Consider the following 18,493-nt stretch of genomic DNA (forward strand, 5'->3'; position numbering starts at 1 on the left):
TGTATGACGACAGGCCAGTTTTTGAACTGATTACTGGCCATTGGGCTGGTCTTTATCCCTCTTTAAAGCATTTCTGGTTGGTCTGCGCCTGTCGCACCAGTCACATTCACAGTAACAGTAACAGCTGACTGCCCGGCCGCTATCATTTCAAAACAATACAGCCACACACACACTCACACAGACGCGCGCGTGTGTTTGTGTGCGCACGTCAGCGTTGAACGCGCCAAACGACAAGCAGCTGAGACGGCAGCCAATAAGAGTTGCCATCCAACTATATCATGGCAAGCACCTGTCACAAATGCTGCGCGCCTGATGTTCGGTTTGTGCAATTCGACAACACAAAATTTTCGAAGTTCCACTGGGCGACGGCTCACCAACCAATAAAGCGATATTCCCAGGCGCGTAGCCCACGAATTTGTGTCGGGGGTTGAACATAATGTTGGTTCAGTAAAAAAATGATATTCAATCAAGTACAACGAAGAATTCGATTGCCGGATGGTGCTATTAAATTCAATGTGTTCCGCATTTGCGACTCTATTGCTGATTTAATAGCGTAGTTTAAACAAATTCCATAATACGGGTCCACCAATAATATTTTGTCTATCGCGCTTGGATAGGGCAACCCCCTTGCTAACGTCACTGGGCTTCTCGTATAGAAACAACGCTGCAACCAACCACCAACCAAAGCAGCGGCAGCAGAAGGCAAAGGAAGGCACTGACTCAGCATTAAATTTCGTTTCTGCATGTGCCATTGTGTGTGTGTGTCTGTGTATTTGTTGGTATATTAAAGTTTGTGCAAGTGTGTGTTTGTGCGCGCGGGTTTGCTTGTGTTTGCTTGTTTGTGTATACGGGAATTGCCTGCCTGTCTGTCGTGTGTATCGGTTTTGTTGTCGACTGTTCGATAGAGCATCGTCGAGCAGCTGCTCTTTTATGTTCGCCTGTCTAAAATATCGGTAGTTTTGCTCGCCGCGTGACGATGGCGCGTGACTTGACATCGCCATTGATTGGAATCGGTATCGATAACGTGACGCAAGTTGGTCGGTTGGAGTTTGGGATAATTTCACTTAATGCAAATGGTGAGTCAAATTATTACAACCTCTTCCGCTTTACAAGCACTCTGCGATAAATATTTAATTTTTGTCACACAATGAGTGAGATATAGATTGGCAGATCACTGTTTATTTGTTGTGTGTACTTGCTTTTGGCGCTTGCGCTGTTTCAGTAAACAGTTCAGTTAAGATGCTCTTAATTTATTGAATATGAATGCCATACAAGCTTAATCGCCCGTTCGAAATATTTGTAGATTGTTTGTGGAAGTCTTATAGAAAACTGTTGCAATGACTCCGAAATGTTCACTTAATAAATATTATAGCTAATCCGTTTTGGGTGACCATCTTACTGCTTTCGTGACACGACGTGACACGACTCACGCACGATTAAACAAAGCAGGCAATCATTTTATTCGTAGTAAAGTGTGCAACGCCTTTAAATAGTTTGAATTTGACGTAGTTTTGTAGCCCAACCAATCTGTAAGTTCCAAAAATTGTATTTAAAAACAAACTAAATATTTTTTTTTGCTAATTTGTTTATTCTTCACATATGTATAATTTATATTCATTTCATTTGTTTCACTTTGCTTTTTTGCATTTCTCATATGTATGTTTGTTTGTTCTCCCATTGTGGCCAAGTGGCAAATTGCCTTTTGCCACGTCTTTCCATTATCATCATAAAACTTATATTAAATATCTTTCAAATCTTAAATTCAATTGCTTTTACTTTATGTTATTTGTTTGTTGTGAATAGAAAACTATTATTTTGTTAATTGAAATATTTTCTTGAGTTATTCATATGTTTTTCTTGTTTTTGTTTTTTTTCTTTTTTTGTTTGTTGGCTATCAAATATTTTGGCTTTGTTGGGTCGATCGATGCATTTATCATCAAATGGATGTAGTATGAATGTTGAATGGATTGTAAAGTATGTAATGCTTGGACATGTAACTTAAGGTTGTATTGTTTCGTGCTGTTGCATAAATAGACTTTGTTCTAATTCGTTTTTGCAAAAAGGGACGGTAAAATTACAATAAAATCATTGTGAAATACTATGTACGAGTTTTATGTTATGTTTGCACCTCTCCTCTTTACAACTTCTCTCATAAATAATTACTATAGGTTATTCTCTGCTTTAAAGTGAGTGGACGATGTATGAGTGTATGTGTTTGGGTGTAAAGATTGTGAGTGTGTTAGTGTGTGTTGTCTTAAATATAAATTCAATTTAATGGCTCGGTAAATTTACACAATATACGTTACTTGTATATTTCAATTTGCAATATTCAAGTTGATCTTTTCCCATTTGAAATGAAACTCAAAATTGAAGCGAAAAACACATTTTGTTGGATAGTGTAAAACAGCTACATACGATTCTTTTCTGGAGTTTCTTTGATATTTTTTTGGATTAAAACGTGCTCGCTACTTGAGTGTGTTTAATTAGCTACTATAATAATAATCGTAATCATAATAATGATAATAATATTCGTTTAAACATTAACGCTTCTCATTATTGCTATTTTATGTTGGTTAAGCTGCTGGTTAGTCATAATAGAATATTCTATTTGTAAGGCTGTATTCCTAGGCAAATCATAAGAACAACTTGTTTAACCATCGTCATAAATAAATTATGAATGCAGGATTTAAATCAAATCAAAAACAATTGTTGCTAACAATAATCTCTTAGTATTAGTGTTTATTTATTTTTTTATTTGTTTTGTTTTAATTAAATTAAATAATAATGCACAAATTAAACGCTATTTCTGCTGTTCAAGCAAAACAATTAAAAAAAAACTAAGTTTTTTCTGTTTCTTTCATCTGTTTTCAATTGCAAACAATAATTAATTTACTATAATTTCAATCCGAAGGCGGCCCGAGCCGTCTTTAAGACGCAGACCATTGCTACACATAGCACAATAGTTGCTCTCCACATACATATATTTGTATATTGTATATGTTTTGTATAATTTACATTTTGGGTCAGACTAAAAACTCCATTCGTAGTGGGTTTTCTTTTGGTGCTGCCCTTAACAAAGTTTTCTTGTTCTTCTTCATTTTACGTACACAGATCGTGAAAATACTCGTTTAAAGTACTATATAGTTTCTTTTTATCAGTTTATCAGGCCAATTAATACATGGTTTCCATTGCCAATATCAATATCAATATTGATGCATTTATGCATCATTTCATCTCAACATCAAATGTTTGTTTTATGTTTTCATCAGTTTCGCTTGCGCACAGCGTTGTTAACAGAACGCGAAAGTTTTTTAACAAAACTCAAAACTTAAATCAAACGTAAGACATTAAATACATTACATTTTCGTTTGAATACATTTTTCTCATTGTTGTTTGTTTGTTTTTTTATGTGTGTGTATATAGAAAAATACAATTATTCATGTTTGTTATAATGTTGTAAATGTATAATTTTAATTAAATTAATTGGACGTTTAAGTAACTAACCGTTAATAACCTTTTGTTGCGTGATTCGCCTAACACAAAACTTTTCGTCTAACTAAACTCTCAATAAATACAAATAGAAACAGATACAAATAGTTATCATCATCATAGGATAGGAATCAATTAGATAGATACGTTAGATAGAAAGATAGCTATAGCTTCGTTCACAAAATACAAAAATACATTTGCAGTATTCCATTTCCAGTTTTCGGGGACGAGGTGCTTGCTAGGGCGGGAGGGAGAGGAGGTGGTCCTTCCTTCCGTGACTGTCGTTCCAACTGTCCAACGTTTTCAACGAATTTACAACTTAAGCAAAGTATAAACTAAAGCCAAAAGCTTACGCTGCACGCTGATTTTATGTTAGAAGGGATTCGCATTGCTGCTCGCCGGGTTTCTGCTCGATGGACGTGTGCTGAACGAGGATTTGCCACTGGTGCCGCGCTGCGGTGGCATCGGACGGCGCACATGACGCATCTCGCTGTGGCAAAAGATTAAAAATAGAAATTACAATTAGCAAAAGCAACGACAACCATACGTTCAACTTGAATGCAGTGTTAATTGAAAGCTCATCAACAAATCAACAAAGTATTATTATTATATATCGACTACACAATCATGTAAGCTTAGTTCCTTTATTGGCGGTGTTAGGCGGATGCCAGCAGCAGGTTAGCGGGGGGCGGGGCGCGCACATGCAAACATGTTCTTGCCACAGTCAACAATGCTTACCAGGGCTCTTTTTTCTTTAGGTTTTTTTTTACAGGGGATATATTGTTTGTATATTGTGAGACATAAATATGATTTTGATTTGTGTGTGGTTGTTTGCTGTGCTGCAATTAACGACCCAAATGCACCCACCGATCCATTTCCATCTCCTCCAGACGTTGTGTGAGCGCCAGCTTCTGCTGCACTGCCAAACGCAGCAGCTGATTGAGCGTTTTCTTCTCCTCCTCGGCAGCCTCCAGCTGGCGATTCAGATCATCCACCTGGGTCACATACTCCTCGCAGCGTGCAGCGAACATTGCGCGCAAGCCTGTGGACAAAATATATTTTAAAATGGATTCACAAATTGCTGTATTACCAGAACTCACTTGAGAAGGTGGCGGCATCCTCTTTGAGCAGACGCAGCTCGTTGCGCAGCTTGGACATGGTGTCGCTGACAATGATCTTCTCGTTCTCGTACTTGGACTTGAGATTGGTGAGTGCCACCTCGGCGGTTTGTTTGTTTGACTTGAGCACATTGCGCAGCGTGCCAATTTGTTCGCGCTTCACGGACAGCAAGCTCTTAAGCTTGACAATCTGTTCCTGCAGTTCCTCCAGCTCCTCGCTGTTGGCCTTCTCCACAGCTGGAAATGAGAGTATAACATTAACGTGAATGCTCTTTGGATTGAATGCTATTCTTGACTTACTCTCGCCACCTTCGGCGCGCACTTTGTGCTTGTTCAGATCGATGGTGTGCTCCACAGCTGTCTTGAGATGCTTGATCTGATCACTGACCGTGTCCACATACTTCTTGATCTCCACCGAATCGGCCAGACCCTGCAGATCCTCCACAATTTGCGGGCGAGCAATGAAAACATCAGACTTGAACTGCGATTGAATGGCAGTCAGCGAATCATTCTCAAAGCTGCAATAGAAAGTGTTGCAAGTTTAGATGGAGTCTAACTATATGTGATTTATATTTAAATGCCAACCTCATATCGTCGCTCTTGTGATCCAGCAGAACACGCGTGGGCGTCTCTCCGTTGACCGTGCAAACGAGATGATACAGCTGCGCCAGATCATCGCTGAGTGCCACCAAAGTGCTGCGTGCGGAGCCCAAACTTTGGCCAGCATTCTGTGAGATGTGCGTTAGCGTTTGCACATCGCTCTGCAGATCTAGGGACTTTTGTTCGGTGGTTAGCAGTTTGTTCTTCAGATTGGTCACCTCGTTGCGCAGCGTGGTCGTGGCATCCGTGTAGTTGAGACCCTTCTGCAGCTCGGCAATGTCAGTCTTGAGGCCATCAATCTCCTTGGCGGAAAGCGTAAACCAATTGGCATATTGTGAGATTATTGCGCGTAGCTGTTGCTGCAAATGTTCATCCTTCTCCTGATCGGTGCTGTTTGCCTTGGGATCCTTGAGCTCAACCTGTTTTTTCAGCTGCACCAGCGAGTCCACATGCGCGGCCAGCAACGCCAGACGTGACATAAAGTTCTGCAGTTCGTTTTGAGACTTGTCCAGACTTGTTTGGGCCTCCCGCAAATTGGTCGTCAGATGGGATTTCTCATTCTCGATGCTCTCCAGCTGTTTCTCTAGCTTCTTCAACTCATTCAGATGGATCTCCGAGAACAAATCACACTTTGTGCCATCCGGCGACTTAAGTTCAGTGCTCAAGTCTGCCTCGAGACGTTTCAGTGCCAGATTCTCCTCCTCGCCATCCGAATTGTTGCTGGCGTTGTCCTCCATGTTGCTGCGTATGCTGTAGGCCAGATTGCTAATGTGATACATGGACTCGCGGTTCAGATGACCGTCCAGCTCCTTCTTCAGCGCGTACTTGGCCTCGCGTTCGCCCTGTTGCGGAAACAAAAGTAATTAATTGGCATTCTTTAAAGTACGATTGCTTGGGACACTTACCTGCAGTGCCTCCAGCGCCTCCTCCATTTGCTTCTCGGCAATCTTCTTGAGGTTGGCCAGCTCATCGACCTGTTGATTCAGCAGCTCCACCTCCTCGGTCAGACGGCGAATCTCGTGCTTGGCACCTTCGAATTCCACCTGAAAATATAACGAATTATAGCAAACTAAAATAGGGTAAAATTATTTGTGGACTCACCTGCGAGCTTCTCAAGCTAGACACTTGCTTTTGCAGCGATATGTTCTCCTCCTCGAGTTCCGAGTATTCGCTAAGCATGCGCGTCTCGCGAAATTTCAAATCTTTCAGCTCGGATTTGAGACGCAGTCGCTCCGCCTCATTGTCGCTTTTGTCCCGGCCAATATCGGAGTTCTCCTGCAACATGCGATCCCTCTCATTGCGCACACGTTCCAGCTCATGGCGCAGCTGCTTGATCTCGTTCTCCAGATCAAGTATCTGCAAATTGAGCGACGTTTCACGAGCGGCCGACTCATTAAGCAGCGTCTCCTCCTGCTCTATACCCGTCTTGTTGGTGACCTTCTGTGAGGTTTGAAATTTGGTAAGAGCCTGCAATGCAAAAACGGGAATGATGGTTAATAACTATGAAAAGTCTAATTAAGAGTGCAGAGAATTCACTCTATATATGGCTAAAGTATGCCCTGTAAAGTGAATGCGAAATAAATGGGGAAACTGTTGAATGCACATTAAAGAATATTAGAAGTCAAATTAAGCGGAGCGAATTGAGCATGCATGATTGTGACATACCCTTTAAGGAGAAGTGATTTCTTTTGTAGACTTTATTCACAAAAATTTAGTTTTGTTGTGCTTCATGAACAAAACAGTTCTTAAGTTCTATGTTCCCTTTGTTTCCGACATTTAATGCAAATATTATATACCCTATTCTCTGACTCTGACCTCTCCAGGGTATAACAATCATAAAAGTTGCCAGCCTGCCATTTTTATTGCAGTCATTTGCATGTGTAAGCCAGGCGTGTAGCCGGAGATAGATGCAGGAAAGAGAAGGGCAAGAAGATAGAGAGAGAGATATAATGGGGGCGTCAGTCAGTCACTGGGGAGCTTGGCTGGCGCTTGCTGTTGCTGCTTACGACGACGACGACGTCGACGCCCCCACTCTTTTCATTCGCTTCACTTGGTTACATTTTTCATTAAATGACGCAAATATCTTTGCTTTTTTTTTGGGGGGAAGTAAAATTTTCTTTTTATTATAGATCTCCCAGTGGATAGTGAGCTGACTGAAGAAGAAGAAGAAGTGGACAGGGAGCAACTGCAACCAAGAGTGGGAATATTCGCACTCAAAGGCGAGCATTTATTGGATTTCTGTTAATTGCGATTGGCAGTGTTGGAAAATGTGCCATAGACGCACGTACACGTCAAGCTTAACGAGCCCAGGACACGCCCAGGACATAACCAAAGGTAAATAAAAGTTAACGCATACTGCGAGAAATTAATAAAGACATGAAATATATGCAAATAAACGTTAATGTTTGAGGTAATACAACTGAAATTATAGGACAATTAAGGAAAGAACAAAATATATGGATTCAAAAGAAATTTTAGCAAGTTAAAACAAAATAATATAGATAAAACAATAAATTATTAATAAAAATAAAAAACAAAAATGAAAAGAAAATTTAACACAAAAATAACGAATTGTTTCGAAATTAAAGAAAATAAATTAAGTTAAGTTAACTAATTTATAATAAATAAGAACATGTATTAAGTATAAATAAAAATATACATTATTTAAGTAAATAAAAAAAACTTTTTTCGGGAGAAATTCAATGGAATAAAATTAGTTTTTCCCAGTGTATTTTGCCATTTATGAAGTGTGCGGGCCAAGCCTTTAACTGTGCAGTCATAAAAGCCGCTGATTGAAGGCATGCGACGTGTCCATATGGCCAGGAGTTGAACTGGAACTGAAGAGAATTGAGCTGAACTGAACTGAGCTGAACTGAACGGAATGCTGAAACTGGGTTGGGCCATAAGCGTGTACAAGGCTTTAATTGAAATCTCGCCGGGCAGTCGTTAGTTTTTCTATGGCCATTTCGAGTACGTGCTTCACAGTGAGTAGAGTTGCCACTGCCACTCCACCTGGCATCGTTGCTGCCACTTGAGCAACAGCGGGTGGGAGGCAAACAGACATACAGACATACATAAGAAGTGACCACAGAGAGTGGAGGAATGCGGGCTGTGAAAGGGGGTGGCACAGACTGCTGGCTGTGTCTTTGAAGTATTTTTAAATGCTGTGTAATTAGCAAGCAGCAATCTTTTACAGCGCTGAATGCAACCCCAAAATTATAACGGAAATAGCCTGAAACTGCAGCCCTTTATCCTTTCTCCCTCACTCTCTCTCTCCATCTCTCTTTCTTCGCGGTCTTATTGTCAAAGCCTTGGGGCGGCGTCAGCGCCTTTGTTGCTGTAGTAATCTCAATTTGAGCATCGCACAACACACACACATACACGCTAACACCTACAGTCAGTGAGAGGAGCTTGTGGCAAGTGCATTTCGTTAATTAGTGTGGATGAAAAGGCAATGGAAGGCAAACAAAAGACCGAGACCGAGACTGAGTCTGAGACTCTAACTTGGAAATTTGAGACCTCTAATGCCGCCAACGTCACCAACGTCGTCGTTGTCGTCGTCACACACCAGGCAAGAGCTGCGAGTGTTTATTTTGTGTGCCACTACATAGCACAGTGGCGCCACCTAGGCTACGTATAGACAAACAAACCCATGCCATTAAAGAGGGTGTTTCTCTAAGTGCTGCAAATTGTAATGACTGAACTACTTTAAATGGATCTAATGGCCTCTTAAAATTCCGCACATTCAAGTAATTTTAGAAACATTCGAATTAGGTTTTGTATTCTAGATATACATACAAAATCTTTGCGTAAGAAATTTCTTTTCGATTTATAGAGCAGACAGCTAAAAATTATATCTTTTTGGGTTTTACTTTTATTTCATAACAACTTTTCATTCTAGAAGAACACCCTTTATCTGCCAAGTGACTGCAGGAATAATATGCGTGGGGGTGTAAAATAAAATACAAATAAAAGTCAGTTGCAAAACAGACTTTGGCAAGAAGTTCAAATGAAATTCGAGCTGTTAAAAGTGCCAACAACATTGCAACAATGCCAACTGACAACTCTTTGCTTTTAAATGCCTTTTAAATATAACTAGTGCACACGTGACGTCATCCATATATACATGAGCTATAGAGTAGCACAGTAAATCTATATGCAAATGATGACACTAGACGTGAATCTCTAGAGCAGACGTCGGGGTGAAGTACGTCTTGAACTTACCACGAAGTTCAAGCGCATTACAAAGTGAAGAAGTGTGAACTATGCGGAAGCCAAATGAAATCGTGAACTAAAAATAGTTGAGCTTACAGGTTGCAACTTTTAGCAAATGGAAATTTAATTTGTGTTTAAGTAACATTTCAAGGAATAAGTATGAATATATTAATTGTTAATTATAATTAATAAAAATGCAAATAAAATTAAAAGAATATATCTATATTTTGTTCCAACTACAGAGCAGTCAGACAACTTTGATATTTTTCGAGTTCAAGTTTGCTTGGCAGTGTATTGGCGCCATCTATGGGTCAGCAGGGGCAACAGCAAGCGAGCGACTGACTGCAGACAACAGGCTTGCCACAACAACCGCAATAAATGACACCATGACATGAACTTTATGCAAATTAGAAAAGATTTTTAATTAAGTCGAGCAAATATTAACACAACCAGGCGTGGCTGGCAATGCGACCGACCAGGAGGAGCAGGAGATGAGAGCTTAACAGTTTAGGTGTGTTTTCTCTTCCGCTCCGTTCAATGTGCAACGCACATTGCTGTTGGCTGTGGTGTGTGTTTTGTATTTGCGGTTGAATCTGATGCTGTGGAGTAGTCAACAAAAATGGTCTAAATGGAGAGCTGGCCCAGCATCAGCCAGAGCATCAAATTTAGCCGTGACAACAGCTGTTGCAATGTTTCCGTGTTTGCCGGCCACTAAAAATAGAGCAGATTGCCCACATTATGATGGCAACGAGTAGCGGAATTTTGTGTGCGACTCGCTTAGGTGGCAAACGTGGGCAAATGGTGACGGCGACTGCGACGGTGACAACGACAACAGAAACAGCAGCAGCAATGGGCAATGGGCGACTCATAACAATTTCCCCCCGACAACCAAGAAGAGAGGGAGGCAGGGAGGGGAGAAACAAACACGATGTTGATAAAGTATGCCATGAATGACTGAGCAGATTGTTGGGCCACGCCAAGCGACAATGACAACGATGACGACGACGACGACGACGCCATCTACAGCTCCTCTGCCACGCCTCATGGAAATAACAATCAGTGGCAGGCAGCACTAACAAATGCAAAGCTGTTGCTGCTACTGTGTTGCTGTTGCTGCTGTTGCTTTGGCTTTGCCTTTGCCTCGGTTTTGTGTTGTAGGTTGTCATGTAATTTCTTAACTCACACACTCGGAACATGGACATGGGATGCGGACGCACTTGTGGCCTCCATGTCAATGCACGCATTTGACTCTTCCTCTCTCTCTTTCCATCTCCATTTCGTCCGCTTTCTCCTTCTCTATCACACACTCCTTCATTCCCCTGCTTTGTTAAATTTGATTCGTCGCCAAAATGAAAATAAGCAAAACATCGCGCGACACTGCGACTCGGAGAGGCTACAACAGGCCGCTTCCCTTGGCTTCCCCCTTCTGGCCTAAAAGTAAAATGTATAATTCGAGCATGGAAAGCGTGCAACACAACAAAGCAACGCAAATTAAGCTCTCAACTAAATGGAAAACAACTAAACTGTAAACTACAACTAAGCACAGCAATAAACAGGTGAGCAAAATACTCTATTTGAAGATTACACATTAGATATGAAACGTTGGCAGAAAGTCAACTCATAGAATAAGAAGTTGGCTAAAAATGAGGAAGAAATGTAGAAAAAGAAACTATCTACAGTGTGGATGTAGATTTTATACAAAGTAATGTTTCTTTTAATTAACATTCCTATGATATTTTCATTTAATCAATTAGGAAAGAATTCATTTTATTTTGAAAACAAAAAATATGTTTTAGGAGTTAGTATTATATCGGGTAATACCTTCAATACTCTCTCTGAGACACAACTTCAACAGTTCACTCTGGAAATCTACTATTAAGCTATTAATAAAAAGAGCTTTCAATTTTTGTAATATGTACTTTCAAATTCTTTTTACATACTTTTTGTTAGAAGTTAGTTTGCTTATCAACAGTTTTGTGTACAATGGATATACAAAGTTCTTCTTTCATATTCTTTTTCTTTTTTATATTCTTTTCATGAAAATTGTGAACAAAGAAATTTGTCTGTTTACTGGTAAAACATTTTCTAATCCGTTAGCTATGCAAACATAATAATTATTCAGTTAATATGTAATGTTCTCATTCTCTTCTGTTGCTTCTCTTATAACATAAAACACTCATGGACATTTAATGATATCGCATAGTCGTAATACCTTCCTCGGGGAAAAGAGAATAATGCTCATATATATTTCTTAAATGATGCTCTTAACACACTGCGAATATTGTGTATGTGTGGGAAATGTAAAAATGTGAAAATGGAAAAGCGTCCGCACAACATGTAAATCCTTTTTGCAGCTGCGAAAACAATGTATGCAAATGCACAGTAGGGATAAATGTGCTTCTTTCTGCTTCTACTGCTGTGTTGTCATGCCACACATGCCACACAGAGACTGTGTGTTGCATCATCCGTGTGTGTAATAAAAATCATTTGCAGTTAACAGGCAATCGGGGTAAGTCGTAATATTGTGACCAAATGCTCTAGTACTTGAGAGATGCAACCACACATTTTTGCATTTGCATTTGTGGGTCAACAATTGGCAGCACTCCAAGGATGCCGCAAACAGAGTCAGAGAGAGAAAGATAGCTTTTCGGCTTGGCTCATAAAATGTGTCTATGGGCCGAAACGACGCGGAAGCCAATCAGCGTGCCAAATAAGTTTGGTGCAAATAAATTGCATGACCATTATGGCCATGGAATTGCCACAAAAGTTCACTCACAAGTCTCTGCTGCTGTCCTTCCATCCAGCAAGCTGCTGCTGCTGCTGCTGGCAATGCTCATCAGTGGCACAACTGATGCTTTACATTTTCATTGCAGAGCCGCCTCCTGGGGACAGCAAAGCAGAGGCAGACAGCAGACGAAGGCGGGGATACAACAATATCTCTGTCTGTCTGTGTGTGTGGGGCTGGCTCGCTGGCAACATTTTTCCTGCTCATTTCCCTTGCAGCAAGCGAAGCCAGAGAGACCAGTCAGCAACAACAACAACCGAAACAACAACAACAAATGACAACTGCGACTGCAACCAAGTCGGAAACATGTTTTGTCAGTGCTCAAGCGCTGCATTTAACCCTTTGCCTCCTGCCACCGTCCTCCCTCCTCTCCTTCCTCTTGCCCGCATCTAACCCCAACTTGCAGCCCCAATTGTCCTTGTTGTTGTTGCTGCTGCTGCTGCCGGATTTGATTGCCGTAGAATTGCAATTTGCGCCAGCAGAACAGAACATCAGCGTCAAATCATTATAATTTCTTCGTCGGGATTTCCACGTTTTCCTTGCTTTTTTCCATTTTTATTTTTTTTTATTTTTAGTGCTTTGCAGTTCTTTAGTTGCCTCTGTGTCCTTTATAGTCTGCTTAGTTGTCGCTTTGATGTTGCTGTTGGTGTCATTGCAATTGCAAGTGTCTGGCTAGGATTTGTTAAACGGCTTTTCGCTGCACTGTTTGCCAACTCTTGCGAATCGAGGGATTATGGCAAGAGCTTTATTTGCTGCCACATTCGTATGCAATCGAAATAAAGTCTATTAAGTGCTTAATACAACAATAATTATAATCCAACTTATGTGTTATTAGTGAGGCTAAATTATGATATAATGTTGGAAATTAAAGGAATTCAAGTTATTTATATCAGTTAAGTTATTTATATCTTAAATTCTTATTTCTGTGGAAGGAATTATCGATGATGGCATTTTAGTTTTCAGTAGCTTAGTAGAAGAATTGATTAATCGATTTAACAAATTAGAGTTTATTTTTGGCAACAATTGTTTAGAAACTGTGATATTCAAATATTGTCTAACATTTCCATAAATAAACAGGTTAAAGGTTTAGATGACTTTCATATTTCATTCGCTTTTTTTTTTTTGTCGTATATCAGATTATTCATATCAATTATCTATGAGGAAGCTGATAACTTTGTTATTTGATTTAAGGTATTAGAAGTATATCTACATATATTGTTATTCAAAAATATTTATGATACACACAAATTATATGCGACTTTTACATAGTAACTTTTAGTTTGTAATTCAGTTTACATTTTTACAAACAAAGTTATGTATACCAAACTATTGCATAGTATCATTAATTCTTTTTACTATTTAGCCACATTTACATTTGTCATCCTCTATACACATTTTATTTATTTCATGCAAATTTCGCTAACTAAAATTAAATTATTTTCTATGTTTCCGTTATAATCCCCACGCCACACTAAATTCATTTCTATTTTTCGGAATATTCATTTAGCTTACTTTAAAATTCCACAATTTCCATAGTAATCTCTTTTTCCCTCTCTCTACTCTTTATTCGTTCGCTTTGCTCATTCATCATGTGGGTGTAGGGAGGGAGAGGAAGCGTAGTGCAAATAGGAGCATTAATTATTGAAGTTGGTATTAAAAAGTTTTGGCTTTTGTCATGGCCTGGCCACAGTAAAGTAACCAAGTTAACAACTCGCAAGCCGCAAACAACTGCACACAGGATACAGGACGCAGTGCTCAGAACTGACTGCAAGTCCCTAGGCGAAATGTCCTTGGCTGCTTCCTCTTCCTCTCTCCTCCCTCCGTTCACAGTCGAGTCATAAAATATGGCTAGCACATAAACACACACGCATACAATACAAACACAAACACACATATCGCATTGCGTTCGTTTTATGGCTCTTGTTTGTGGATCAGGAGGGAGGTTGGTAGGGGGCAGGGGAGGTGATTTTAATTGCCGCAGTTAGACACGTCCAAAACAACATGTGTAGCAAGCAGCCACGCCTCTCTGTGTCTACCTCCCACTCTGTCGTACCACAAGAACCACACAAAGCTAAATAAATAAATGGCCAACAACGGCTGACACCGACAACTGTCCCCTCTCTTTCTCCCCTTTTGCCACCACCCCTTGTGCTCTCTCCTAACCAACTACGCAAATATTTGTATCGACTGCAATTGCATTTTGAGCCAATTTACGATTATCCTGCTGCCTATACATACTACATCCATTCAAGCTGCCGCCAGCCAAAATGCAAAATATTCTATTAATTCTAGACTGGCTAATTTCATTTCATGATGATGACGTTGCGCCTGGCTTTGCCATTTCAGGGTTGTCGCCCACGGCCTGATATCTTGATTACAAGTGCAAGTGGAAATATGTCTCCCATTTTGCTACTTTGCTTCTTCTTCTTCACTTCTCCCTTACTCTCTCTCTCTCCCACATGCGCAAAATGCCCGCAGTGTCGTCGTCATCATCGTTTGGCGACGTTGCGAATTTTTTTTCCCCCTTTTTTTTCGTTTTGAAATTTTAAGCATGCATTAATCTGTGTGCGAGTGTGAATGAGAGAGTGTTGTGTTTGTATGTGTGTGTGTGTGTGCGAGTATGTAGGTGTGAATGTGCGCCTGTATTTGTGTGTGTGTGTGTGTGCTTTGTGTAAGTGTGGTATTTTGCTCACGGCGCTCTCGTTAAAGTTCAGTTGAGTTCAAAGCTAACAAGCTGGAAACTATCAAGCAAAGCGGGGACTATGGGCAGGTGGTGGGCGCCACCTGTCGGCTAATTAATCAACTTCTGGACGCAGATTGAATTCTATTTAAAAAAAAAAACTATTTGCAAACTTCTCAAATTAAGCGAATGCAACGAATAGTTAGAGGCTAGTTTTATGGCGTTTATTACTTGATGGTTAATATTGATCAGTAAACCATCTGTAAGCAATCATTTAAATTGTAATTTGATTATCATATTTGAATGATATATAATATAATATAATAATTTGTACAACATTCGTCTGATTACCTCATTCAAAATTACATTTTTAATACACCCTTCGTGGAAAAAGTTGCTTTTGTAATAAAAAGTTCTTAGAAATGATTCAAATTAAGGGTAACATAAATGATGTCATATTAAAGAACTTAATTTGCTAAAATTTGTATTTTTAGCCAACTATTCTATCAAGCTTGAGTGCGACAACTTAATTTCCCCTATTAGTTCTATTTTTCACATATAGAAAGTAATTCTTTGCTTTCGCAAACGAGTAATTAACGCTTCTGGTAATCGTAAAAACGAGGTAAAAAAACAAAACATGATAATGAGCCGCCAGGCAAAAGCTGCCCTTGCTTTCCCGCTGCCACACTTTTCCCTTTCCCTTTCCCTATTCTTTTTTTTTGTTGCGCTGATTTGACGAAGGACAAACTTTGTAGTTGGCTTTTCCGCATTGCACGTTGAAATTCCAGCGGAAATGCCAAAACAATTGGCATGGCTAATTGCCAGACAGCCAGCCAGGCAGTTGGCAAAAAGCAGAAAAAAAATACACAGCTAAACATAGGTGCAAAATGGAATGGCAGAAGTGCTGACTGACTGACTGACTAACTGACTGAGTGCTTATTGGCCATGTTGTAATAAAAACAGCAAAGGCAACTATTCCGCTGAATGGTGATGATAAAGCACAGACCAAATTGACCGTGATCAGGCAAACAAAGAGACCAAGGGAGAGAGAGAGCGGAAAGAAAGAGATACAGATCGAGCGAGTACCGAGAGACTAAGAGAGTGAGAGAGAGAGCGGGGGCGTTCACTGAGGCGGCGCCAAGTACCGCAAGCCAAGTTTATAGAACGAACAGCAAACAGCGAACAACATGTGACCAGCTGGCTGGTTAAATGAATCGTGATTATCAGAGCCGGACATTGCGACTAGACGACTACAGTGAATAATAGTATATATGCCATATATAGAATAAGTTGCATAAAATAAAATCAGTTGAAATACTTAATTAAATCAGACGACTACAGTGAACTATCTTTAAATCACAATAAAGTATAAGCTAAAAATAAAATTTAATTGGTTGATACAGAAAGGCAAATACAAAAAAATAATCCTAAAATAAATTTCTTGAGATGCAAAAATATCTGAGACCTGCACAATATAATCATGAACTTTTGAAATTGCCATAGCCACATAGCTACTTTTGCTTTTAATTTCCTACACATTTTTTATATGATCTTTTTAAATGAAAATAGTTGAAATATTAATAAAGTAAATTAAATAGAAATTTAAATTTTAAGGCAGTTGAAAAAATGCATTAACTGATTGCTTTTCTCTCAGACTCTTCATTAAATATTCTTAAAACATTTAATTTGTTTATGAAATTAAAATAAGTCAGCCAATTAACTATTTTATCTGTTAAAATGTTGGTTTTCTATGTTGTTCAGTTTAGGCAACATTCACTGTAGTTGCCAACAAGACAAATTGAAAGCCGATTGCAAAACTTTTGCTCTAACCGTGAGTATGTCTATGTGACTGGCAAAGAGTGTGTGTGTGTGTGTGCAGGTAGATAAGCGACAATTGGAATTTGCTTGGAAACAGTAAGCACACATACACATAGCCATGCACACTCTCACATACAGTCAGACAGCTGTTTGACTGTTTTTGGAAAGAAAGAGAGATTGATTAGTTGGTCAGTTGAATTGAGCTCACCTCCTGAGTTATGTCCAGCTCATGTCGTGTGTTGTCGTAGAGCGTTTCCAGCTCCTCGCATTTCTGCTCCAACGCTGACTTCTCCTCGAGCAGGGATAAGCCATATTGAGCGGATTGTGCACTGGCGCTGGACACTTGATCGAGTTCGCGTGTCAGACGCTCCACTTCCATGCGAAGTTCCAGCACTGTTTGCTGTTGTTGTTGGGCAGTGCCATCGTTGGCGTCGCTGGCGCTGGACATGATGGGGGGATTGGGGGGAGGTGTATAGGAAGGGAATGTGTGTGTGCGTGTGTGTGTCTGTATGCAGAGCTTTAAGGACGGTACCACACACACTCACAGTCTCTGTATATATGTATGTGTGTGTGTAGCAAGTGCTCCTGTTGCTTGGGCGGAATTATCTTTAAATTCTGTTTTTGTTTTGCTTCGTTTACTTGTTTTTTGTTTTGGAGGGAAATCAATATAGAAAAAATGCTCCCTTTATTTATTTTTACTGTTGTTGTCGTTGTTGTTTATGTTGTCGGACGTTGCTTGAGTGCTTCTTCTTCAGCTGCGGCTGCTGCTGTTTCGGTTTCTCCGTTTCCCACTCCGTAAAACAAACTCACTCCACTCACACATACACACGCAAGCGTGGTGCGTGTAGCGCGTCTGTGTGCGTGCGAATAAATATGAGTGTATACGTATGTATGTGAGTGGGGTATATGCCTGTGTGAGTTTGGCTCGTTTCACCTTTTCTCTTTTGTGCTGCTATTCACTGCTGGCACATTGGAGCTGGCCGTGGAATGAAAATTGAAGAATCTTTTTCGTTGCGTTTCTTTTTCTTTTTGCTTTTCTTTTACTTTTTTTATGTTCACTATGTTCCTCACTTACACCTCGAGAGGATCTCGCTCTTTAAATGCACATTTACTGCACACACTGTGCACCGTGGACGGGGGCGGCACTCTTTAAACACAAGTGGACAGAAGAGGACAGGAAGTTTAAATTAACAGAACGGTGGTCGACGTCGCTGCTGCTGCCGTCGTCGTTGTCGTTGTCGACATGACATCACACGATTTCCACTTTCATTTCTATTTTTCAATTTCAATTTGTTGCTGTCCAGTTATTGAGAGTTTTTGATTTATTTTTGGTAGCCAGCGAGCCACTTGATGCAATTATACGTATTTCGTTGCACGTTTAGACGGAATTTGTTAGATTAGCAATTTGCTAATTTAAAATTATAGTTTTAATCGAAAATTTTTCAAAGCGAATGGCAAAAACAAAAACTCCGCAATCACGGTCCGAGTGCGAGTTGAGTGTGTGTGTGTGGTTCGCCCCACTGTTTGTGACGGAATGCGAATAGAGGAGGTGACCGCAGATACGATTTAAAAATGTGCTAAATAAAGTCGCAAAGTTTACCGAAAATTTGGTATTCATGGTTACAGGCTGTCGATTCTTGCAATAATCCAAAAATGTTTGTATTATTTTTTTATATTTCAAGGTTTAAAGAAGCTAAAACTTACATAAAAATGTATTTTATATTGACATTACATCCAATTGGCGAATATGCATATATCAGGATATTGCCGATATATATCATCTGTGTA

General features: G+C 39.8%; 2 protein-coding genes across 2 annotated transcripts in view; one reads left to right on the top strand and one right to left on the bottom strand.

Annotated features, from left to right (window-relative positions):
- The window catches only part of LOC117566124 (U2 small nuclear ribonucleoprotein auxiliary factor 35 kDa subunit-related protein 2), a 28,504-nt gene extending 20,985 nt beyond the window's left edge, over positions 1-7,519 (top strand). Inside the window, exon 6 of the mRNA XM_034245601.2 lies at positions 7,337-7,519. Coding sequence (XP_034101492.2) covers positions 7,337-7,452 — 116 coding nt within the window. The 3' untranslated portion in view covers positions 7,453-7,519. The remainder of the gene's footprint in view (positions 1-7,336) is intronic.
- Positions 1,781-18,252, bottom strand: LOC117565538 (protein bicaudal D). Its single transcript, XM_034244683.2, has 8 exons — positions 16,914-18,252; positions 6,309-6,674; positions 6,113-6,250; positions 5,193-6,049; positions 4,908-5,125; positions 4,590-4,844; positions 4,357-4,531; positions 1,781-3,979 (listed from the first exon to the last, which is right to left on the bottom strand). Exons 1-8 carry the CDS (start codon positions 17,151-17,153, stop codon positions 3,862-3,864), a joined length of 2,367 nt encoding a protein of 788 aa, XP_034100574.1. The 5' UTR covers positions 17,154-18,252; the 3' UTR covers positions 1,781-3,861.
- Positions 18,253-18,493: the final 241 nt, after the last annotated feature.

This window comes from Drosophila albomicans, chromosome 2L, assembly GCF_009650485.2.
Source record: "Drosophila albomicans strain 15112-1751.03 chromosome 2L, ASM965048v2, whole genome shotgun sequence".
NCBI classification, from domain to species: Eukaryota; Metazoa; Arthropoda; class Insecta; order Diptera; family Drosophilidae; genus Drosophila; species Drosophila albomicans.